Raw genomic sequence first — 26029 nt, 5'->3', positions numbered from 1 at the left:
ATGCGTCATTTTTCAAAATGATTATCCTAGATATATCACGTTACTGTTGAAAGATAATAAACAAGTAGTTTTTTTTATGAACTCCTGAGTTTAAGTTAGTTGCATGGACTTTAAATGTTCATAATTTTTTGATCGATTCTATCATCCACAATAAAGTGAACAGTATCAGAGTTTTGTATTACCTAGGTGGATAAACAATCTAAAACGGAGCCTTTTAATCAACTTTTAATCACAGAAACAATCACCAATTCTCGAAATATGGCATCGTTTGCTCGTTTCATTTTGGGAGAGTTGAAAACTATAAAATAACTCATTAACTATGTTGATTCAACATTTGGTTGCATAAATTGCTGCCTCTGTGTTCTACAACAAATGTAAGCAAATACTTATTGGATCTTATAAAAAAAAAGTCCAGAAATTTGCAATCGGTAGTACTTACATAAATTTTGATATTGTGGACCGTTTGCAATTTTTTTAACCTGTAGAAGCCATGATTAAGCTTGACCTATTTCAATCTTCAAAGTATTGTAGACAATTGAAATTAAGGAAATTTTCCTAACTCTTTAAAAAAATATTGGCCACCATGAGCATTGAAAAACAATCACTTTAGGTGGATTTATCTCGAAAACTGTGCACTTTGTTAAAATTTCTATAAATTATTTTTGATTTTGTATCCGATTTTGCATCTACACAGTAAACATTTGTGTAAATTTGGAAGCTGTAATTTTGGAAGGGTGTAATTTTGGAAGGTTGAATATTAACCTCATTAATGATGTAATTTTTCCTCAATTTAGTCTAAAAAGGTGACAGAAAAGAGGTAAAATTCTAGAGTTTTTTTTTAATAGGTCCTATAAACATATGAAAGATAATAGCTTATAGGACCTTTTAAAAAAAACTCTAGAATTACACCTTTTCAAAGATAGAACTACACATTTTTTCTGACATTAAAGATGTACCCCTTCCCAGATGTAATATTATCATGATTTTTTTAGACCATTTTTCAATATTTTCTGAAAATTATGTTTTTTCCTTAAAATAAGCAACACTGCCAAATACTTTTTGCCCCTTGCTGGGCATAGCTCAAAAATTGTCTTTTTTGATCCTCAGATTTGACTGACAGACAATGTTAGGAATGATTCTTTTTTTTAAATATTCTGATCTTTCTGTTAAAAATATTTTCAAATTTTTTAAATCAAGCCTCATTTTTCAACAAGACTTAATGAACCAATTAATTTGCACTAACTTATTGATAAGTATGACTTGATATTAATAACAATTGGAAGTGGCTATAACTTAAAACCTGTGATAATATAAAACAATATACTTTTTGATTAAAAATTTGATTTTACATCTTAAATGATTTCGAATTTTGTTATCGTATTGGCCTTGGACATTTTCGAAAAATAATGTTTTAAATGGCAACATTGCCAAAAAATAGTTTTTCACGGAATTATTTTTTATTTCTGTTGATTTTGATCATATTCTTGAATATTTTCATAGCGTTTTTAATGGACAGGTTCTTAAATTACACTGTAATTGTATACGAACTAACGTTAAAAAATTTACAAAGCTTCAGCCAAATTTAATGTACAAAAAAACTCAGAGCACTACTAATACTATTTTGATCCGCTCAAAAATTAAGCTTGACTTAAAACAACATTTTTTTTGAGCAATAAATGATTTCAAAATGATGAAGTTTTTTAGTCATTATCTTTGAACGTCTATAATTCGAAAATTATGCACCTTACCAAAATAACTTTTTGATTGGATATTAAATGTTTGGTCGAAAATCAAGAAAAAAAATATTTCAAAATTGCATAACTGTTACATACAAAAACTACACACACAGATTTTTTTTATCGAATTCGGTAGTTGAAAAATTGGTAAAGTAAAGATCGGTAAACCATCTGTCAAAATGAACTTCATTACCGAATTTCGGTAAGTTTTTACCGAATTCGGTAAATTTCAGTTTAGACTGTTCAGCAGTTGAAAATTCGGTAAGCTTTACCTAACTCGGTTAAAAATCTTAGTGTGTAATACACAAAAAAATGCGTTCAAATCAATTCAAAATCAAATCAACAGCAAGAGTAGTTTTCAAAGAATTTTGGAAAGTTTTCAAAGCTAGTTTACAACTGATAACAAGCAACATTTATGAACATAAGGAAAAGGGAGCATCCATAAATCACGTGGACATTTTTTAAAATATTTATGTCGCAAAATAGTGTCCACGTGGTTTATGGATCGCCCCCTAAATAGGGTCAATAATTTCTTCATAAAAATAGAATTGCTACGGAAATAGATAACCAAAGAGAGATGTAAAATAAACAATTTGCCACTTTTTGTTATACTTGGGTTTGGAAAATCTATAAAGTTCATTAAGTAAGGCATCAAAAGCAGTTCACTCAAAACCCCTCTGTTTTGACAATGAATGTCCCACTACATCGTTAACCACAACCCAAAGCAAACTCTCGTTCGGTTACACGTCCGCCTATTTCGGAGGGGGCAGATCTCAACACAAATAGTTACCTTATATCTGGCCCTTTAGCCTCTACCGGACAGACCTCTCTCTAGTAAAAGAGGCCCCCAAAACAATTCCATGCAATCTCGTCCAGATAAGGAGAAAGGGCACTCTTGGTGTGTGGTTTTCCAGGACCAACCAACCTATAGCAAAAGGGGTACGCACAATTACACGTTGAGTGTTCAGAAGCGCAAGCAAGGGGGACTTTCCACATGTGCTCGGCTGTGATGTGAGGAAAGAAACATCGTAAACCACTAAGTGCACTTGAGCGGACCACGTGTGTTTGTTGTAAGCCGTTGTACACTTTCCGAGCTTGAAGAGTTGGATTGGCCATTGGAAAATAATAGGCCTGGTTCGCAGACGTTTCTGGACTCTGTGAGGGGTTTTGTGTATGGTTTGGCTGTAAATTAGATCGAATCGATTTTTTTTGACAACGTATATGTAATTAGAAATGCTATGCTATGCTATGCAAAGAGTCATTAGGGTTTCTAACCTTCATTACAACCATACTGTCAGTGAGATTCGATCCGAGGACCTTTAAATTGTTAGTTTAGTGCGTGGTGCAACCTAGTTTAACTAACCTTAATTCGAACACAACAATGTGCCGATAGCAATAATCGTATTTCAATACCTCTTAATCCGTTCCGTTGACTGTTCCAATCAAGATCTCGCAGAGAGCTATGCTCGATCTACTATATTAGGCTCGTGTAATTGTTCAACCGCGACCACATGGTTGTCGCACGTACTCGATCGCTTTCCGCAAAAGGGCCGACCAAACCTTTTTTTAAAACCACAACTGCGGACAAGGTTGCGCGGAGTTCCAGCCCACCTCGGCAATCTTGGTTGGTGACAATCCAGCCGCACAGTTATTTCTCGTTGGGGAAAAACAAGAATAACACAAACCCCGACCGGTACAGGACATTGAAGTCAGCGCGGTTGACCAAAAGGAAACTCCGACCTGTAAGAATGCTGAACCGAACAGGGCAGAACTCGACCCGAAGTCTGTTCCAAGTTGTTCGAAATGAACGGGAAAATGCAAAACATGTGCAAGCTTCTCGTTAAGTGGCCGCTCGGGGACAACTGCCAGATGAGAAGTTCCATCGGAATTTGCGAAAAGTTTTGATTCAGCGTGCAAACCCTACTAATAATTAAGCGAACCAGCTTAGGGCATCTCCATCGTGCACTACTAAATGGGTGTCTATTTTTGACAACTCTTCTTAAAAATTTGAACAAGCAGCTTGCTACACTCAACCCCCTCTGGTTGGTCACTTTTTCGTTAGACACTTTATAAGTTTGTACCCCGTTGGTTGGTCAAAATCAAACTAATAAGTGACGAACTGTAACTTTTTACACGGCGCTCACGCACACTATCAAAACAAACGTTTGGTAGTGTGTGTGAACTCCGTGTAAAAGGGGTGTCAAACTAAAAAGTGACCCCGTTCGTTTGACAACAATTGGTGTCAAACCATCGGGGTTTGAGTGTATCTCTGTTACAAAGCTACATTATTTTAGGTCATCTCCACCGAGTACTCCTAAACGAGAATCTTTCCAGTCTAGTTTCGCACACTGCCATGGAATCTTCTCAAGTCCATACGCGGTTGCAATTTGCGAACTTAACCAGAATCGGACTACCCCAAACCGGTGGTAACGGCGGGGCGGAACACACACACGATACAATTTAAATGTTAATGTAGATTTTCACCTTTCCGACTGTTGCTGTGGGACAGAGCAGGTGAGGTGAGGTAAACATGCACCTCTAAATCAAAATCTTTGCAGCCACCGTCGTCGTCGTCGGCCCGGCTGCAATTAATTTCCTTTTGGACACGTTGTTATGATCTAATAATGGTCCGCGGGGAGGTACTTAAAAAGTGACTGTGTTTTCCAACTGCCGATCGGGAGGGCTGGGAATTAAGTTCGCGCAATGTATGATCTATTGGTTGGGTTTTGTGAGCGCGGGAAAGCTGCGCCGTTCCGATGGGTGACACTGATTATGATCGACCGCTGCTGGTTTCGCTGCTGTTGTGGTTGAGTTGGGTTGAAGTGCATAATTTTGTGCACTCATAAATTATTCAACTCGGTTGCAACATTTACAAAACATGGTCGGTAATTAATCTGATTGGAGCTCGCGGGGTGGACTGTTGAAAGGATAGATATTGTTTGTCGCGCAAAACATGGTTTCTATGTAACGTGCTACTTTTTGTGCAATTATGAGATTTTAAGCCGTGATTGTGCTGCTGGAGTAACGTAATGTAAATCTTTAATGGTTCAAATTTCCAATATAATTGCAAGTAAGCTTATTTGAGTTCAATAAATTATTGATGGTAAAGGTTTTTTTTTGTAAAATGGCGAAATAAAAAACAAATCCAATAGCAAGGATAATTTTTGTAGCTAGGCCGTTGCAAATTTCTTTTTCCTTTCAACTCGGTCCAAAAAATCAAGGGACATTTTTTAAAACATAAATGTAATCAACTGATTGCATCTGAGTTCAAATTTGACAGAGAATGAAAAGATATAAATATTTGTAATTACATTTGTTGTCTTACCGTTGCACAACGTTTTTCCTTTAAAATATGAAAGCTTTTAAAAAAATGTCAATGATGTTTCTTTTTTTTTAAGTGAGGCAATAGCTAATAATATTTGTTATTTCCCTTCCCAAGGAAAAATTGGCACATGCATCGAAAGACACATCAATCAGAATTTAAAAAAATAAGATTAGAACAATTCTATAGCTTTTCAATTTATTATCGTTTTTTTTTCTAATTGTGTTTACTGTTATTAATTTAATCTTCATCTATTCCTTATGTCTAATTAATCCAATTTGATTTTTTTTTTGTTTTTCGATAAAAGTCTCCATACTAACTTGGGAGCTTTCCATACAAAAGTTCTATGAGAACGTCAAACCCCGCATCTTGAGAAGTGATTTTCGGATCATTTTGGTATTTTCGCCGAAATTGTAAATTATGCTTTGGTCAATGAAAATTTTGTCAATGAAAATTTTATTAAATGAAATTTTCATGTTTTTGTTCCCAAAAAATAATTATTGCTAAACATTGAAATTTCCATTGCAAAAACAATTATAATCAATTCTAGAGTTCTACTACATCAATTAAAAGGTCCTACAACCAAAGGAAAAATATGTATCAAAATCTGCAACAGTGGATTTACTGCAGAAAATATTACATTTTATAACAGTTTTTGCAGAAAGCTCATTGCTAATTTTTGCCCTAGTGTAAACATGTCAGGTATCTGCAGTTCTCACCAATACATATATATATGCTGAAGCATCCCATAGAAAGTGCTCAAAGTGAAGAATGTGCTTGTGCTCTATCCATATCTTTTCATCAAGCGCTCCACGGCGCAGTGGTAACGCATCAGATTATCAACTAAGAAGTTGCTTGTTCGATCCTCGTTCGAGCATGTTTTTTCTCAATACCACCAAACCGCGGTCAGTAATGTCGATAATTGTGCAAAAAATGCATGAGGACAGAATTCATGCAGAATCTGATTTCTTTTTTACCCAAATGTATTCGATTCAATGCAAAAATGTAAAACAATTTGAAGTAAATAAATGAATGTGAACAGTTAATAAGAAAACAAAAAATATAACAAAGATGAAGAGCATGTAGCCATACCACTTAGAATGTAAATGAAATGTAATTATTATAAGAAAGTTTAATAAAGACATATTTAATTTCAAATTTCAAAATGCAGAATCTGATATACTTTCATGCCACCATGCATCACAATCATGCGACCGCCGTTTGGGTGTACACATATGAAAGACAATAGCTTATAGGATTCAGGAAACATTAAATAACGTTTGTTGTTGTTTTTAATCACATAAGGCATTTTATTTTACAAATTTTGAATTTTGGGAACACACATCCAAAATAGACTCAAAAATTTAAGAAAAATAATATTTTCATGAATTTTTTGATAGTTCGGAAAAAAAATTACAATAGCATGACTGTTACAATGTAAAAGGTTTTTGTGATCAAAAAATTATAAAAAAGCTAGAAATTTAATTTTCGATAACTAAGTACTTTTTTGAAGCCGGATCACACTTATCTGCATAAAAACTATGTCCTGCTCAATCATCTGACGTATCGTTGGATTGGTTATCGAAAGGAAAAAAAAAATGTGAAATTCTAAACGCCAACAATAATAAATACCTTAAATTTAAAAATTCTTCAACTCTTAAATCATTAAATTTTTAAATTCTGAGTCTAGCAATTCTTAAATGCCGAGAGATTAAAACTCTAGGTTAGAAATTAAAACAAAACATTTCCATAATCTTAAATTATAAAAATCTTAAATGATAAAATTTATAAAAATATAAAATTCTTATTTTTTTTTAAATTTTAGGATAACAAAATATAAGCTAAAATTTATAAAATCTAAAATTAATAAATTTTTCAATTTCAGCGTCAACATTTCAAATAGCATATCATGTACAATTCATGCGTTTCATGTTTGATGCTGGATGTCAACTATTTCCTGATCTTGAGGAAGGTACTGTCTTTTTTCAAACTTGTGTCCATCCTTATTCATCTATGAAAAACATTTTCAAATAGCTGTGATTTCCACTAGAGAGATGAGAATCTACAATTTTGTTTTGTTATTGTCGATCCGACTTTTGGAAACTGAGATATAACGTTTCAAAAAATGAATATTAGGAAAAATTGATATTTCTGAGTGCTACTCATCATGGGAAAGGGAATTAAATTCTGAAATTTTGGTGAAAATCACTAAACAATTTACGAAAATGGGCATATATTTGTCTATATTGAGCAAAAACTAATACTTTTTTTTTAGGAACTTGTTATGCAAACAGTTTCTTACAATGTGATTTATTGTATTCATTGATTGATTCAAAAATGTTTTAAAATGTCATGATGTAATATGGCAGAGGATAGAACAAATATTTTTAAGCTATAAGGACGTTTTCAACACTCTAACATCTAGGTTCGAAAAAAGTATGAGTTTCAGTTTGTTTTACCATATAAATTTGCAACTCTTTTGAACCTCGGATGATGGAGAGTTGAAGATCTTTTTACAAAATTGCCAATCATTTAAAAATTTATCCATTATCCTTAGAGAGTACACAAAATTGGAAGTTGTTTTTTTCTTGTATAATTTAGAAGTTTTTAAAACTGTCAAGATAGTTTCAAAACACTTGCTCATTGCTAAAATCTGCTTCGTCTCCAAGCAATCATCGCATCATCCCAACATTCTCAACCCCGGGGAAAGGCACCGACTTTTGCACAGGGAGGGAGGAAGGAAGGGGGACCACCCGGCAGGTATAATTTTAGAGTTGCGAAACCAAGCTGCTCTCACAACCATGTTGCTGGTAGACCTTTGCCGTTGTGCCTTCCCCTTAAGACACACACCAAAACCGGCCCATCGTCCTGTGACCAAGAGACCCTCTGCTGGCCGAGAAAACCGACAACGACAACAGTATATCAAAAGATACAAACCGATCGAAACCACATCAAATATGGCCTCGGTGTGTGTGTGTGTGTGTGTTTGCCTTTGGAATGGTCCAGCGAGTTGGCCAAAGAGAGTGCGCGACAATGTTTATATGGTCAGCTGACCAAGTTGGAGGCAGGAAATTCTCTTTCGTGGTATTGCACAGGAAGAAATTTTAAGAACAAATTCGAAGGAGTAATTCAGCCAAAAAAAAAACATCGCTTCAACCGAATGTTGAACCAACGCTCTTTGTCTTACACTTTACATGCAATTTATCTCTGACATCTGCAAAAACTGGTGTAAACAATTTAAGTTCACGAAAATGTAGTTTTAGAGATTTCAAACTCAACAGAAGTTGAATCTTCGAAGACTACCCCAAACATTTTTCTGCGTGCCAGTCCCCCCTGGTTAAGAGGACCCCGATCGAAGCAAAGGGCACATTTTAGTACCGGCAAATCTTGTTTCCTCCACCACAACTGCCTGGCTGACCCTACTGTCCTCTGGGCCCAGTGGCCACCAACCAAGAGCCAGGCGGCTCTTGGCTCACAGCGGGACGTCCGTCGACGGGCGCGACGTCTTGTCGGAAAATTGCATGGCGACCTGTGACGATGATGACGACGCGGTGCCTGCTTGGATCGCAAAACGGTCCACGGCCCCGTTGGTCTTTAGAGAAATTCTGGTTTTGGTTTCACCGGACTCCTAACGCGTTGTTGATCGGGCTGAGTAGCAAGTTAGTTTATGCACTCTCAAGGGGGAGTGAAGGATGAAATAGACAGAGTGTATGAGATATAAAAGAAATCAGTAAGCATAACGATAAAATCGTTTTTTTCGGACAGCAAAAAAAAACGAACAGAAAATTTTCGAATTTGATTTGAAACTTTTAGTACCGTCATCTGGGGCGAATTGGGACAACAGTCTGAATAGGGACAGCAAGTTTCAGGGCAGTTGAAAGTTTCAAATTTGAAAATGGATGTACACATTTTGTTGCTCTGAATCTGGTCTATCAAAAACCACTCAAAAATATCCAAATATTAGGCTGCAACATTGCTAAAACAGCTGTTCCAATTCACCCCATGTGTCCCGATTCACCCCAGATGACGGTACATGCTTTTTATTATTTTTTGCGAATTGGATATCATTTCTCAAATAAATTAAGAGCATTAGTTCCTAAAAGAGCATTTTCCAAATATTTTTAAATTGGTGTATTATTAAATTTAGTAATTTAAATTTACTGGTATTCAATTATCATACATGAATTTGTCATGAAGGATCATGGATCTAATCATCTAAGACCCAACTTCGCCTCTAGAAGAGCATTTTATCTTCAAAAAGTTTTTCGTTGAACAAAAGTTGTTTAAAATAAGCTTCTAAATACGGGAAAAATTAGCTTCTAAATTTCGAAAAAATGGCAGAAGAGCAAATAACAATAGAGAGATATCCCGCGAATGTCGAAAATAAATATGGATTTGTTTTGTTTTGGCCAGTTCCCTTGCTTTCCATTATATATTTTTTTCGTGATTTAAAATTTTTAATTGGGATGAAATTTGATCGCCGATTCCTTATGTCCAAAATAGGCATTTTTCATTATTTGATTCTAGATACAAAACAAATTTAGTGGCTATTAATATAGGTGTGCCAATTTCTGATCGTATTGTGACTTCGACAAAGTTAGAGGTTATGCTAAGGACTATTCACGAAAAATCAGAAAGAGGCACAAAACATGAAATTATTGTTTTGCTTTTTATCACTTTCCCTCTTTGATTTGTCTTTTTTATAATTTAGTGGACTTTAAATGTTTTTGAAATTTGCAATAATTTTTATTACTTGTTAAATTGAAATTCTAGTCTTAAGCATTTTTAGATTAACATTTCTTGTTTTTTTTTTTAATTTTGTTCAAATTAAAAATATTGTGCCTATCCACATTTTTTAAAGAAGATTAAAAAATATATATTTGTTTAACTAATTTATTTCTTCAACTATTTTTGATCCTACCTCCTAATCTCAGTGCTATGACCGAACATTATAACAAATGAGTATATTTAAGTGTTGCTAAATTAGCCCTTATTTTTCCTATATCTATAGTATCTATTGAACAGATTTTTAATGTCTTTGTGAAATTTTCTCAAATTTTTTTTCACAATACTAAAATTTCAAGAAGACCTGAAACGTACCATTTTTTTCCTGAAAATGGTACGAAATTTAAATTGTGGTTTGAAATCCTGAAAATATTTTTTCTCGAGAAGATGTCAAAATTTTACAAATGTTGTATTTTTGACATTGAAAATTGGGTAATAGTTTAGAAAGTTAGGCCAGTGCAAATTTTCTTACAGGTTTTTACAAAATGTTCCAAGAAGTGTGCAAAAAAACAAAGATTGGTAAACAATATTTTTCAGTGAAATAAACTTGGACAATCGATTGTCAACTACTTAAAATAGATACTTTGTATAACGACTTTTTTTGTAGTTTTTATTAAATAGGACACTTTTGGGCACTATACAAATTTTACGTTTGGGTCCACATATCGGAAAAATACACAACACTTTAGGGGAACACATATTTTTATGAAATCTTTAATATTTTGTCAATTTTGTGACAAGAGCATTTAACATAATTTAAATGTATAATGCATTTTGTAATTCCTTTTGCTTCAAAATTTTACGGCTTGAAACACGAAAATCAGTTTTGTTTTGCACCTCTCAACCAGAGTCGAGGGACAACAACCTTAAATAAAATTTGTACTAGCCTCATTATCACTCGCCATCGCTCAGGAATTCTAATTATTATTTTTTAAGTATTATTATTTGGTAGGCTGAGATTTAGCACTGGGAATTTATTATTGAGAATTTATACCTAATTTTCAGTTGACGATTGATAGTACAGTAGTTGTTCGGTAACTGGGCGTTGTTTAACTGGGCTGCTTTTTAACTGGGCGCTCGATAACTGGGCATTGGCCCAGTTAAAAAGCAGAAAACGTCAAAAAACCAAAACAAACCGAATTGACCGAGGGGTTAATGTATGCAAAAATCATGTTCAATAAATCAAAAATATTTTTTTCAAACTTTTATTAAATTTCAAGTCAAAATTAAAGAAACATAAAAAGTAAGCATTGTAAACAAATTTTAGAAACTTTCTTTTTATATTTCAACAGGAAAATATCATGCATCGGTGGTCCTCTCGTTATTTCTCGTTCAGCGCAGTTATAAGCTATAGCGAGCATCATTCGGTGACTGGGCTACGTTCTCAGCCCAGTTATCGAACAAGTACTGTATTCAATTCAGTTTACGACAAATAATATTAAATTAAAAAAAAATATTTTGAAATTTTCCTATCATCTTTTTGTTAAAACGAAAATGACAAAGAATGTTTTTTTTATTGGATGGATATTTTTCGTAACTTCATTCTGTTTCTACAAATTTGAAAAAAAAAATCCCTCGAAATTGGTAATAATTTTTAGATATTAACTTGCGATTAGTCCAAGCCAGTTCCTTCTAAAACTTTGAATTAAAAACATGAAAATTCTGACATGAAAATTGACATTTTGACGATAAAAATGTAAAAATTTAGCCAACAATGTTTTGCAGAGCGCCATAGATCTTCTGTTTTATGAACAAAAGAAGAATAATTTTGCCCCACATTCTCACCACCATCCAGGTCCATACTTCAAACGTAGCCTCCTCAAGCTAAAACAAGTAAATAAAAAGTAGAGAGAGAAAAAAAGATCTTCACCCGTCTGTTCCACCATCCGTTCTCACTTCGGTGCATGATTTTATCGCTCAAATTCTGATGCGGTTTTATTACTCATTACCAGGCCATCCAAATCGTCTCTTGAAAATAAATATCCCTATTAAAAAATGGTAGTTGTTTTATACGAGGAGAAGCGAGCCGAAAAGAGCAGCAGCAGAAAAACAAACGACTTCCCCCTTCACTTGGCTTAAGGTGAGGTGGCTCAACCGCCACGTGTATTATCTTAAAATGTGTGATTATAAGCCTACAGCAGCAGCAGCAGCAGCAGCAGGAGCAGCAGCAGCAGCAGCAGCAGCGGTTGCTGCTATAATAGAGTCGACCAAATTTATGGCGCTCTTTTCGATGTGGGCGCTCGAGTGGTTAAAACGTGCAATTAAAAGTAAATTGTAACCATAATTTATACCCACCGTGTCGTCGCCAGTGATTTTTGCTTCTTATCTTCTTATTTCCACTCTATTTATTTTTATTTTGACAATTCAATTGCCGGCCTGTTCTTGTTCGAGAGCAGGTTTACATTTGTTATTACACTGAAAAAATCGCCAGCGAACAGGAACAGCGGACTAACATCATAAAAATATTTATGACTGGTGAAATGGCAGAAGAAAAGACAAACAAAACAAGCAAAAAAAAAAACTTGCAACTCTGGCGGAAAATTGACAGTTTCGGTAAATTACCTGGGATTCGCGATAAATAAAAAATGAACGCGAAATTTATGGCCCCCTCCCGCGGGGCATTTCTTTTGTGAATACCGAAACGAACAGAGAGAAAAAAACCAGCAGATAAATTGCACTTGTCAATATTTGCGTACATGGAAGTTTATGTCACTGACTGACGGACGCAATCGCGAGTGAGGTTTTTTTTATCGCATGTTTGCTGCACTTTTACTGGGATATAAATTTTGATTTTTTGTTTCAACAAGATTGGAAAGCGGAACTGATAGCGCGATGATTGGAATCGAATTATTTCTGCATGGGCTCGGCAAGTTAAGAATGGCACTGTGTTTTTTATTGATTGGAGTTATTTAAAAATGGATTTTGCTCTTATGAATTTTGATCCTTTAAAAAACATGTTTAAGGAAATAAAAAAATAAATAATTTAAGTGTTTACAATGTCGATTTAGAGCAATTTATTTGTATTGTTTATTTAGACATTTGACCAAAACACCCATTTTGCATTATTCCATACAAGTCTTCATACAATTTTGGCAGCTGTCCATTAGGGTACCAAGAATATGGGACTTTTTTTTCAAAACCTCGCTCCACAAGCTGAATATTGTTCCTTGAGCTATTTTAGGACTTTGGACCAATAATAAGAGCAAAGTCGGTCATTGGAAATTGAATGATCTACAACTTTGTAGGACATACCAAAGCTGTAAAACTCGATCCTGAAAAGTTATTAGCAATTTTAATAAGTTATTTTTGTATGAAACTCGTTTTTTTCACCAGCTTTAGGCTCGGGTATGAATGGGTTAATCTCAACCAATTTCGCTCAAAATTTACCCAGATGCTTAAAATAACCCGTTCCCCGCTTGTGGAGCAGGGGGTCATTTTTTGTGGGCATCCTACTGTCCATACAAAAATGGTGAGGCCGTTGTAAACCTTTTTCCAAGTTCATGTCACTCTCAAACCCTTCAGTATTGACTCGAAAATATTTTATTCAAAAAACGTAAAAATTTAAATTGAAGAAGTTGAACTAAGCTCAAAACAATTTTAAGGGGTTACATACATGTAAATCGGCAAAAATGTCAGAGGTTGGTACGAGCACACACTACAACTTTTTGTAAATCTGTTTGCAGAGCATTAAAATATTCATTTTCAATTATTAACAGAGCAAATTTGAAACATTTGGATGTATCATTGCGGAGATATCGATTTTTTAAGTTAGCAGTTTCACGCTTTCTCCACACTGCTTCAACCAAATCGGCTCAATTTTTTTTTATGACTCGTTTAACCGGTTCGTGTGCATGACAAAAGTTGATTTTCAGAAAAAAATATTTAAAAAAAAGTTTAAAATATTTTTAAATTTTTCGTATAAAAAATCGTCAGTTTATGATTTTTGTATTTTTTAAAGAGCTAAATTTAGAAATCGGGCTCCGACATGCACACGGAATATGTCTTGGGACTCTTCACCCCAAATCAGCGCATTTGGTCCATCCCATCTCGAGATATCGTGGAACCCGTAAATCAACTCTGTGTTTAGAGAAAAACGCTTTCAAAGTTTGACAGTTTGCTTCACGCATGACAACATTTCAAGCTTAAATCGTCTGTTACTCACTTTGGTTATGAAATATCTTCATGAAACTTGCAGGTTTGATTGGAAATCATCTTTTGAGTGGATTTAACAATTTTGCCGTAATATGAAATTTAGAGATTTTCTACATGTATGTAACTCCTTAAATGCATTTTGCATTTTGGAACCCGTTTAAAAGTATTTTGATTTTTTGTGAACTTTCGAGATTGTAGCGTTTGTATTTTTGAAAACTTATGATTGTGAGACAAATGTTCTGGTGTATAGTGCATTATACAAATCTTTTTATATTAAAAAGTTGAAAAGACTTGCTTGTACCATATTTTTTAAAATTTATTCATATTTTTATTCATTTCTTTTTATTTGTTCCCGCCCCCCTCCTCAATTTTATCCAAGGATAAGGTACACAAACTTTGAAAAATATTTACGTAGGCTTAATTATTTAGAAAATGAGTAAAACTCAAACCTTACATAAACAATAAACAATTAAACTTTTTTTTAACACTGCTCATGTTTGAAAGAATGGAAAAACCCACAAGAAACTTGAGACAACATTAATTTGATTTTATAGAATGGAAAAACTAACAGAAATATTACAGTATTTTTTGGGAAAGAATTTAAGTTTCTTTAGAATATGTTCAATTCAGACTTTTTCTCTTAAAACTTTTGAAGATTTACTCATTTTTGTAAAAAAAAAGAACAAAAAATACTTATTCGTTTTTAAAAAATATAAAAATATGCTTGTGAATTTATAAGAAATCTCAGTAAGAATATAGAGTTCATTAAAATAAAAAAAATCTAATTCCGAGCACAACTTTCAATATTTTGAATCAAAAAGTATCACAAAATGCTGTATACATCATACATTTTTTTTTAGTAAAGTTTAATGTTTTTTTTTCCGATCTGTGGTCTAAAAATTCAAACTTGCAAGTTTTTAAGAAAAAATATTTTCAGCAGTAATTGATTTCATCAAGATTTCTAGAACAAAGTACTAACTTTTTGTGGTTTTTCTGACAGTTCACATGCTTAATTGCCAAACCCTGTTATTAACTCAATAGTGATGAAAATGCACTTCCGATCTTCGTCCTTCCTACTTTCTTTTCACTTTGACCTTTTTTCCTTTAGACCTTAGTTTTTTCGACCTTGTCTTTGACAGGAAAAAGGTTAGGGAAGATATAAGGTATAAACTTTGGAGAATATTTGCAACGGCCTTACTCAAGAAAAATGCAATGTTTTTTGTGCAAATTGACTTTTTGTGATATCAAATCAAAAATCAAACCATCCACATTAACGACCCCCGGGTCTTTTGTGGTCTCTATTGCAAGTTTCTGCTCGAACCTAGGAGTCCGAAGGCTTGAATGGGGAGGGCACCCAAACCTCTTTCTACTCCAAGGAACCTTCCACCCCAGTGTTTGAACTGACGACCTTTGGATTGTAAGTCCAACCACCGCCAGCGATTCCACCGGAGTAGGCTTGGTTTGGTGTGTTGTTTGTACTTATGGCATGGAGGCGACTCCTACACCTGGAATGACTTAACGGCCTAACAACCAAGGCCGGGACCGACATTTTACTTCCTCATCCGATGGAAGGTTGGAGCAGATGGGAATCGAACCCAGAATCATCCACTTACAAAGCGGACAGCGTAACCATTCGGCCACGCACTGCCACTTTTTGTGATATAATTTAATCATTTATGTTGAATTTCTATCGTGCTGAGGATACCAAAGCCATCAGAATTTAGATTTAGTATTACATATATTAGTTTTCAATACCATTTTAGTTTCAAATTTTAGAAATTTGTAGGAAGACGGCCAAACAAATGATGTAAACTGGCTTATTTGATCACAGGGAAGTCCCTCAAAAAGTTAAAGCCAAATCAGGAAGAGGATTGCTGACTTATGGGCTTAAGTTCACGAGGAGCAGTTTCCACATATCCAGCAACTCACTATTTACTTTCGCATTAGCACCACTTTTCAGATCAACGAACAAATAAATAATGGAGATTGCAAAACGAGTTTTAAAGAAAGGCACAGCTAAAATTAGGGCAGCTTTAGCAATAGTCTGCAAATTATTTATGGACTGATGACTCTTCCCCAAGCCAATTTACAACCATTTATAACCTATCAATTCACTTTTTTATAGTATACTGATCGTATCTCCACAGCTAGAAAGCCAAAACATTTCTGCACTGCTGCTCAGAAGTGATTCATCCTGATCGGCTCCATACGCGATACGCGATACACCGGCCAATCCTTATCTTATCAGCAGCAGATTCAACCCACAAACAGCAATGTGCGCGTTAATCCCACACTCAACTTCCCGCCCTTCTCCCCCGAATCCGGATCCAGGCACCCCCCTTGGGTGTTCGATTCAATTAATTTTATCGTAATTCGCGGTCGGGTTCCGTGATTTGGTGCCGTTGTTGTCTGTGTGTCTAGATTTCCGATTGCGATTGCGACGACGACGACGACGAGTATTTCTTATCAGAGCCCTGGCGTGGCCGACCCTGGGGCCGAGAAGAGGCATTCCACAGTCAAGTTCGATCTGTGCGCGCGATGGCACCTCCAGTTTGCGACATCTCCTTCGAGGACAATTCCCACGGGGTGTTCCTGGCCGGGCAGACCATCGTCGGTCAGGTGGACATTCAGGTTCCGAAGGCGAAGAAAGTGCGTAGTGTTTACCTGCGGTTGACCGGCCAGGGCAGCTGCAAGTGGGCGGAGACGCGGGAAACCGGTTCTAGTGCGGTGTTTAGTTCCCGGGAAGAGTACGCCGCGCACACGGTGGTCTTCCTAAGTGGGAGTTCGAGTGAATCCAGCGAGGAGGTGGAACTGGGTGAGGGATCACATCGATATCGGTTCTCGTATCGGTTACCTCCGGAGTGTCCCACGTCCTTCGAGGGGGACTTTGGCTATGTGCGGTATACGATTCGGATCGTGTTTGAACGCCCGTGGAAGTATGACCTAACCTATAAGATTGCGTTTACGGTGGTCCAACAGTTGGATCTTAACCGGATATCACCACCCCTGAACGAAGCTATCGTAAAGGAAAACATGCGCCAATTCAGCTGTGGTCCCTGCCGATCGGCTCCCATGATCATGACTGTTTGTGTACCCATGACCGGGTACGTCCCCGGTCAGTTGGTCCGCGTAACCGTAGACATTATGAACAAAAGCCGCAAGGACATCAGCGAAGTGAAGCTCAAGCTCCGCCGCCAGGTGAAATATCTCAGCCAATCCCCCAGCGAACGATCCAAAACTGTATTCTGCACCCTGGTCAAGTACCAGTGCAGCGGAGTCGATCGGGACCGTTCGGCAGGGTACGAACGTCGGTTGCTCATACCACCGGAACCCCCGACTCGGTCCAGCACCATCATCCGCATCGAATACTTTATCGAAATAATCGCCAAAGTGGTGGGACTGCACGCGAGTCCGCGGGTCAAGATTCCGATCACCATTGGGACGGTGCCGTTGGCGAATCTTAACAAATCTCAGGAGCAATCGTCGGTGGTGGACGGGAATCCGATGTTGAAGGGCGTGTCGACGACGTCGGTGTCTAACCTGGCGACGCAGCACATGGCGTCGAGTTTGCAGTCGTTGAAAAGTGAGTTTAAAATCATCGGTGTAAGGCTTGTGATGTCCACTGTGAACAGTACGGTGATAAAGTGATTTTGAAACTATAATGAGATGAGATGAGACACCTGGGGCGAATTGGAACAGCTGTTTTAATCTTGTTACTGCACATTTTTTTGGTATTTCCGATTGATATTGGATAGAACAGACACAAAACAACAAAAATAGTGCATCGTTTTCCAAATGTTAAGCATTAATTTGCTCTAAAAACTGCCGATCTCCCGATTCACCTCAGTTGATATTGAATGTTTGGCGTAATACTGAATGTTTGGCCCTTTTGAAATGTTGAAAAGTCATGATTCAAAAATTTTGAAAATATTGTTTTCGAAGAGATCGGAAAATTCTACAAATGTTTCATTTTTTAACATTGATGAAATAAAAACATTGACGAAATAAAAATCGAAAACTGCAAATATTTCGTTGAAACTTTCGGTGGATATATCTTGATAACGGAGCCCTTTATCAAAAAATCTGTAAAGTACTTTTAGATTGCAAATTAAATTTTACATAAAAAAATAGACCATAAAAAAATTAGGGTACGTTAGTGGACCCCTTTCCTACAGTGGACCCTCTGAAGGGTTTTTGATGAAAAATTCAATAAAATCACAATTTCAAGCGTGTTTTTGTCTACAATTTTTTTATTTGGCATGTTCAGCATCATTTAAAAGAATGTTGGCTGACATTGACTTGTCCTTTCAGCCAAAATAAGTGTTTTGAGTTCGACATCTGAAATCAGCCATGACCACTAGCATTTTCGCAACAAAACTGCATATATATTTTATGATTGAATTAACTATCCAATCATTTTTTGACTGATTACTCAACTTCAGCAGGTCGAAATAAGGTTTAAGGAACTTTACTAAAATAAAACGAAGAACTGCTCATTTTCGATCAAAAATTAGGGGGGTCCAATATAGGACAACGAAAATCCAAACTTTTCCAAAAGTGGACCCCTGTTAATTTAACTTACAAAAATAAAGAAAACTGGGTATTTAAGCAAAAGTTTCTCTTAAACATACAATAAATGCTTGTTCTAATCAACCTAAACGCATATTTTTTCAATTATGAGTATAAATATAGCTGTTTTCATGTTAAAAGTACCAAATATGCTGAAGCCGAAAGAATTTATAATTAATCAAAACTTTAGTTAATGGTACTTAACTGAAGCATCATAGTTGCAGCTTGAAATGATATTTTATAATAATAAATCAATAACAAAACATTATTTTTAAATAAACATGCGTGGTTTTATCAGCAACTGTATACAAATCTATTGTTTAGTTTCGGTCAATCATTTATGTAATTAATATGGAAAAAATTGCATCAAAATTACTTTTTTAAATTATTTGTATGTTTACAGTGGTTTATGAAACGTTTTCTCTAACCTTTTTCGGAAATAAATGTGTTTAAATGTCTGTTAGGTTTTTTTGTTGTTTAAAGCCAAAGGAGAATGGGCAAATTTGTATGGGAGCTGGTCCAAGGATGTACACGAACGGGACCAACTTTTTTCGAAAGATCTCGCCGAGACATGAAAAAAAGTCTTCTGGACCAACTCTCTAGACCCCGGGGTTAAAAAGTTACAAGCTGTTGAAGTTTGAGCATTTTGGGTAAAAATGTATAAAAAATGGTATTTTTACTATTTCTTAAATCATTCATAAAATCTCTATTATATTATGGATTTCGATAATCTTGACTTCATTCGACGCGTATCAGTAAAAACTATGAGTTCTGATATGTTTTAGCATGATTGAAACATGAATTCTCTTGTTTCTATCCGTTTGAACTGTTTGTGCAAGAGGCATACCATAGAAACAATTCGAAACTTCAAGATTTTGAAACCGAATCCTACCCAGACTGCTTCAGTGAGTATGGAAGGCTACAGTGCAATGTTGTAACAACTTATTGGGATGTTCTGAGTCATCCGAGAACTCCTGGGAGTTAAGACCGGTGAGTCTACCGCCGTAACAAGCAAGAGGTCGACGGTTTTTGACCGCTGATCATACCCGCATAGCATCAGTGAGTATGGCAGACTACTTTGCTAATGTGTTGGAATGTCCTGGGTCATCCTAGGACTCCCTGGAGTTATGATCTGTGGGTCTATTACCGTAACAAGCAATATGTCGATCGGTTTTGATAACGGATCATACCCGCATAGCTTTAATGAGTATGATAGAATACCTTAATAATGTTTTGAACTGTCCTGGGTTCGTCTAGGACTCCCTGGAGTTAAGATCTGTAAGTCTACTATCGAAACAAGCAAGACGTCGACCGGTTTTTGGTTTATACCATCATATTAACAAAGCAGTCTACCATACTGACTGGAGCTTTGCGGGTTTGTTCCGGGGTCAAACACCGTCGACCTCTGGCTTGTTACGGCGGAAGATCCACAGATCTTAACTCCAGGGAGTCCTTGGATGACCCAGGACATCCCAACACATCAGCAAAATAGTCTATCACACTCACTAAAGCTATGCGAGTATGTTCCGTTATTAAAACCAGTCGACATTTTGCTTGTTACGGTAATAGACCTACCGATCTTAACTTCAGGGAGTCGTAGGAGAACCCAGGACATTTCAAAACTTCAATAAGGTATTCTACCTTACTCACTGAAGCTATGCGGGTATGATCCGTTATCAAAACCGATCGACATCTTGCTTGATACGGTATTAGACCCACAGATCATAACTCCAGGGAGTCCTAGGATGACCCAGGACATTCCAACACATTAGCAAAGTAGTCTGCCATACTCACTGATGCTATGCGGGTATGATCAGCGGTCAAAAACCGTCGACCTCTTGCTTGTTACGGCGGTAGACTCACCGGTCTTAACTCCCAGGAGTTCTCGGATGACTCAGAACATCCCAATAAGTTGTTACAACATTGCACTGTAGCCTTCCATACTCACTGAAGCAGTCTGGGTAGGATCCGGTTTCAAAATCTTGAAGTTTCGAATTGTTTCTATGGTATGCCTCTTGCACAAACAGTTCAAACGGATAGAAACAAGAGAATTCATGTTTCAATCATGCTAAGACATATCAGAACTCATAGTTTTTACTGATACGCGTCGAATGAAGTCAAGATTATCGAAATCCATAATATAATAGAGATTTTATGAATGATTTAAGAAATAGTAAAAATACCATTTTTTATACATTTTTACCCAAAATGCTCAAACTTCAACAGCTTGTAACTTTTTAACCCCGGGGTCTAGAGAGTTGGTCCAGAAGACTTTTTTTCATGTCTCGGCGAGATCTTTCGAAAAAAGTTGGTCCCGTTCGTGTACATCCTTGGACCAATTTCGCCCATTCTCCTTTGTTAACAAAACATATTTGTTTATGATGAAAAGTGAGCAAAATCCATCTTTTATTCATTATATCTATCATTAGCCCTACACCATGCATCAAAACATCAAATATCGGTTAAATTTGGTACAAAATAAAACAAAAATAACAGTTTGCCTATAGTGGACCCGGGTCCACAATCGGATTATGGACCCGGGTCCACTTTAGGAAAAGGGGGTCGGTCCATAACAGGCAAAAAAAACTTTTTTTTCAAATGGCTATTTTTCTACTCAAAAACAAAAAACTGATGAAACAAATACTCAAAATTGTTCAAAACACTCCAGATTCCATTATTTTGTACAAAGGGTTATGAAAAAGTGCTTAAAATATTGAAAATTTGTGAAAAATGTGCTTCGGCTCTACTAGGGGGTCCACTAATGGTTAAAATACCCTATGTATGAAATTTCGATTTCGCATTCGCATGGAAATTGTGATCTTAGCGGGTTGCAGACTGGATTTCGTCATGTATGTGTGATGATTATGCAGCCCAGGTTGCTTAGAAATTGATGCAAAGTAATTAAAACCGATTCTACAAGGACAGGATAGCCAGCACCATGAAAGCCATCCATTGCATGCCGCTCCCATCTACACCATTCACCGGGGCAGGAATAAGGATTAGGAGCACGGGAAGTGTTGATGCTAAACTTAATTAGGAAAAGGTAGCGAAATTGCAGGCTCTTTTTCCCAACCCTATTGTGGAACTTGATCAAACTGATGTATGAATTTCGTTTTTTTTTTCGAAAAATCTCATTTTTTCAAAAAAATCATAACTCGACGGCAGAATTTTTGACCATACGGCTCAAAAGTTTCGGGTTTTTGTCCTTAACACATATCAAAAAATCTCGAAAATAAAAAAATACGGATTTTGGGAAATTGAGTTTTTGTGAAAACACGTTAATTAAAAGATCGGCAAACAATTTTTTCCTCGTGAACCTATTTATTTCTGAATAGTCCTCAAAAGTACCTACAACTATGCCGAAGACACCACATTGATCAGACAATTCATTCAAAAGTTACAGATTTTTGAATTTTCGCATATCATTTTTGTATGGACAGCTGCCAAAATTGTATTGAGACTTGTATGGGTGAACCAATGACACAATATTGCTTCTTTTTTTGAAATCGAACGATTTCGTAGAGAATTGCTCATAGCAATTTTTTCAGATGTTCAGATGTGAACCACGCTAATGGACAGTCCTCAATTTTGTATGGAGACTTGTTTGGAGAAACCGCTGGTGCAAAGTTGCTTTTTGGGATAAGTTGCATCCAAATAAAAACTAGAAAAAAATAACGAAAAGCATGAGAACTGCTCTAGAACAACGAGAAGCTTATTCAAACATCGTATCGCTTAAATGCAGACATCCAATGTTTCAAGTGGGTTTGTTAAATGAAACATAGAAAGGGAAACAAAAAATTACGTGCGAATGTGCAGACACTTCTCCGCTCTTTGATTCAAATTAATCTAGAAATAATTTCAAAATTCTTCAGGATTATCCCGAGTGAATGTGAAGATATGCTCTTAGCGCTGTTGGTATTCTGGCAATCTGAATTGTTAATTGGCTACAAAAATCACAAGATCGTGGAATGGTTGCATGCTGCAATGGATGCTCACTCACTCTTCAAATTTGATAAATAAGGTAAAATCAATTGAATAGACTAGGAAAGAGATGGATTTCGAGTAGTTGGTGCTCCTTTCAAATATGCTTGCAGATGATGTTTGCATGTTGTGGAGCATCTTTCTGAATTTTACCCATTGATATCGTAGCTGCAATAGATGCACCAATTTTACCGGCAACTAAGCTCAGTTTTGATGAATAGACCAAATTCATTGGAAAGACGTGAGATAGATTTGAAGTGATCTAATGCTGTAGAGTGTGGATGTATTGAATATATGCTTGCAGATTTTGCTGATACAGCATGAGCAACAAGTGCTACTCGATTTCGTAGTTCCAAACGAAAAAGTGGAAATGCACTAGAACAAGTACTTAAGAGTGGTTTAGAACTCTAATTGGAAGATATGCTACATTCGTTAGCTCTTAAGATCGTGTTCATCCGAAAAATAGACAGAACCAGAAACAAATAAAATTGAGAGAGCTGGAAGGCAATTTGTCAAGAAGGGAAAATTTGCTGGATTTTTTTTATTTAGATGACACGTGGTACAGATAACAGTTGTTTTATAATTCTGGAGAAAAATTATGTTAAAAAATGTTTTTTTTTATTACAAAGTTTTCTTATTTCTATCATAGGAATATTTTTTTAATGCTGCCTACACAGTAAAAAAATGTATAAATTTGGAAGATGTAAAATTAGAAGGTTTAAAATTACCTCTTTTATGATGTAATATTACCTCAGTTTAGTCTGAAAAAGTGGTTTTCAACGGAATATTGGTAGAACATTTTTTTCTGACATGAAAGATGTACTCATTCCCAGATGCACAGTAAAAAATAATGTGAATTTGGAAGCTGTAATTTTGGATGGTTGAATATTACCTCTTTTATGATGTAATTTTACCTCAATTTAAACTGAAAAAGTGACATTACACCAGAAAAGTGGTAAAATTACACCTTTTTTCTGACATAAAAGATGTACCCCTTTCCAGATGTAATATTACCATGATTTTTTTTTCTGTGTGATACCTAAATTCAGTACACTACAAGTAACCTGACCTTTCCTTATTTTCCTGCCAGTGCCCCACAGCTTCGAGGAATCACCGAGCCGGGCTGCCATCGACATCCAGGAAGACGACGAGCAGCAAACGCTGGGGGCCAAACCGTTTGCCCCGCGCTATCCGGTGTACAAGTTTGGGGAGGGAGCCCCCTCGACAGCAGCTTCAACAACTGCAACCGCAACATTAACCACAACTCCGACAACCCCAGCAGAAATGACGAAAATTGAACCGGTGAAAGGGTCAAATGGAGTGAGCTGATCCGAACGAAGTGAAAAGTGACGCAAATAGCAGTTGTCGATAAAAGTGACGTCAGGAAAAGTATTTCCTAAAGAAACGGTACACACTCTTGTTGCACTTAGTCTTATCAGTAGACGTTGGACTTGTTACGTTGTGACGAAATGTTTGCCGAATTGGGCTTCATGTGTGAAATTAGATCGAATGTGATACAGTAATGGTGCCTTTTTGAGTGGTTGCAAATATAGTAAAGCCCCGCGAAGAATAGCTGATTGCTAGTTATAAGAGTTTTCAAAGATAATCTTTGTTAATTTTGCAATGAAATTGAAAATAAATAAATTTTATATTGTTTTCTAATAATTAAGGTTTTTTAAGGTAATGAATTTAATTCAAATTTATTTTCACAAAAAAGTTCCCGGTGACTTCACAAACTCATGACTTCAACAAACTCATACTGATGAGTGCACTCTTTTGAAACAGCACATACAATCCAGGATTATGACGACTCCGGAGTAAGAACTCCCTTTATTCATCGCTCAGAATTTTTCCTCCGAGTTTTATTTTCTATACATAAACGCCTCCACTTTTAGTTCCCCCTTCCCCACACCATGCTCCAAAACAGCCTGTATCATTTAGCTCTGTTTTTTTTTTGCTTTCAAATTCATCTGTCTGAACCAGACTTGGCTTGAGTTTTATGCTTGTAGGTTATTTTTTTCCTGTAATTTTCTATTCATAATTTTTCTCAAAATGGAGATTCGTCAGACCACAGACGGCAACGAAAAATGCGCTTTTCACCTGCCGAGTAAACTGAACGCGACTGTGAAGACATGAAAATAGGGTAAAGCAATGAGTGAGCTTTATTTTGTTTCGAAAAAAAATCCATGCCATATGCTAATCTGAAATCATTTATTTACCAATTTAATTTTTTAAAACCTTGGTTCGGATAATCCGATTCGTGGTGAAAGGGTCACTTTTAATTAACTAGAATTCATAGTTTGAAGGAGGTATTATACTATTGAGCAATTCTCTACGAAATTGGTATTTTTTTTAATTTTAATTTTTGTATTTTTTAATCCGGCTGAAACTTTTATGGTGCTTTTGGTATGCCCAAAGAAGCCATTTTGCATCATAAGTTTGTCCATATAATTTTCCTTGAAAATTTGGCAGCTGTCCATACAAAAATGATGTATGAAAATTAAAAAATCTGTATCTTTTGAAGGATTTTTTTGATCAATTGGTGTCTTCGGCAAAGTTGCAAGTGAAAAAAATACACGGTAAATAAAAATTTGTGATTTTAAATTTAACTTTTTGTCACTAAAACTTGATTTGCAAAAAAAAACTCTATGTTTAATATTTTGTATTTTTTTATATGTTTTAGGGGATGCCAACATTTCAGAAATTTCCAGGTTGTGCAAACAATCTTTGACCGAGTTTTAATTTTTTTAATCAATACTGATTTTTTCAAAGAATCGAAATATTGGGCGCAAATTTGCAATCAAAAATTATTCTAGTGAAATTTTGATAAAGTGCACCGTTTTCAAGTTAAAGCCATTTTTTGAAAACAGTCCCAGTTTTTCATTTTTTTTAATTAGTGCACATGTTTGCCCACTCTTGACAAAAAATATTTTTGAAAAGCTGAGAAAATTCTCTATATTTAGCATTTTTGAACTTTGTTGATACGACCCTTAGTTGCTGAGATATTGCCATGCAAAGATTTAAAAACAGGAGAATTGATGTTTGCTAAGTCTCACCCAAACAACCTACCATTTTCTAACGTCGATATCTCGGCAATTAATGGTCCGATTTTCAATGTTAAAATTTGAAACATTCGTGATTATCTGATTGTAAAAATAGTCAAATTTTGTTGTAAATAACTACGAAGACAGTTATTTAGGGGATGAATAAAAAATTATATCGATAGTTCCCGTAGTATTAAAGATACTAAAATGTATGTAACAGAAATCTGGGTGCAAAAGCTATGGTTGATGTGTACCGTTAAAATAAAAATATTTTTTGGAATGGACAATCATGGACACTGTTTAAAAAACCAAAAAACCCGGAATTTTACAGCTACAGACCACTTATCGAGCGCTCAGTTAAAAAGCAGCCCAGTTAAACAACGCCCAGTTACCGAAAAAGTTCTGTATTTTGAAAACGGTGCACTTAATCAAAAAACTGT

General features: G+C 35.8%; 2 protein-coding genes across 2 annotated transcripts in view; one reads left to right on the top strand and one right to left on the bottom strand.

Annotated features, from left to right (window-relative positions):
• The window catches only part of LOC6050296, an 88028-nt gene that overhangs the window by 50675 nt on the left and 11324 nt on the right, over positions 1 to 26029 (bottom strand). The window lies entirely within an intron of this gene.
• Positions 16498 to 24104, top strand: LOC6047931 (arrestin domain-containing protein 17). The gene is made up of 2 exons (XM_038263356.1): positions 16498 to 17578; positions 23636 to 24104. The coding sequence occupies exons 1-2, from the start codon at positions 16534 to 16536 to the stop codon at positions 23872 to 23874; spliced, it is 1284 nt and encodes a 427-aa protein (XP_038119284.1). The 5' UTR covers positions 16498 to 16533; the 3' UTR covers positions 23875 to 24104.

The sequence above is a fragment of the Culex quinquefasciatus genome, chromosome 3, assembly GCF_015732765.1.
Source record: "Culex quinquefasciatus strain JHB chromosome 3, VPISU_Cqui_1.0_pri_paternal, whole genome shotgun sequence".
Classification (NCBI taxonomy): Eukaryota; Metazoa; Arthropoda; class Insecta; order Diptera; family Culicidae; genus Culex; species Culex quinquefasciatus.
The sequence above is the reverse complement of the archived record's forward strand: the minus strand, read 5'-3'. Positions and strand labels throughout refer to the sequence as shown.

Coding starts and splice junctions, on each gene's coding strand:
- LOC6047931 (XM_038263356.1), top strand. CDS start 16,534: ATGGCACCTCCAGTTTGCGACATCTCCTTCGAGGACAATTCCCACGGG. Junction 17,579..23,635: donor GAGTTTGCAGTCGTTGAAAA/GTGAGTTTAAAA, acceptor TTTTCCTGCCAG/TGCCCCACAGCTTCGAGGAA.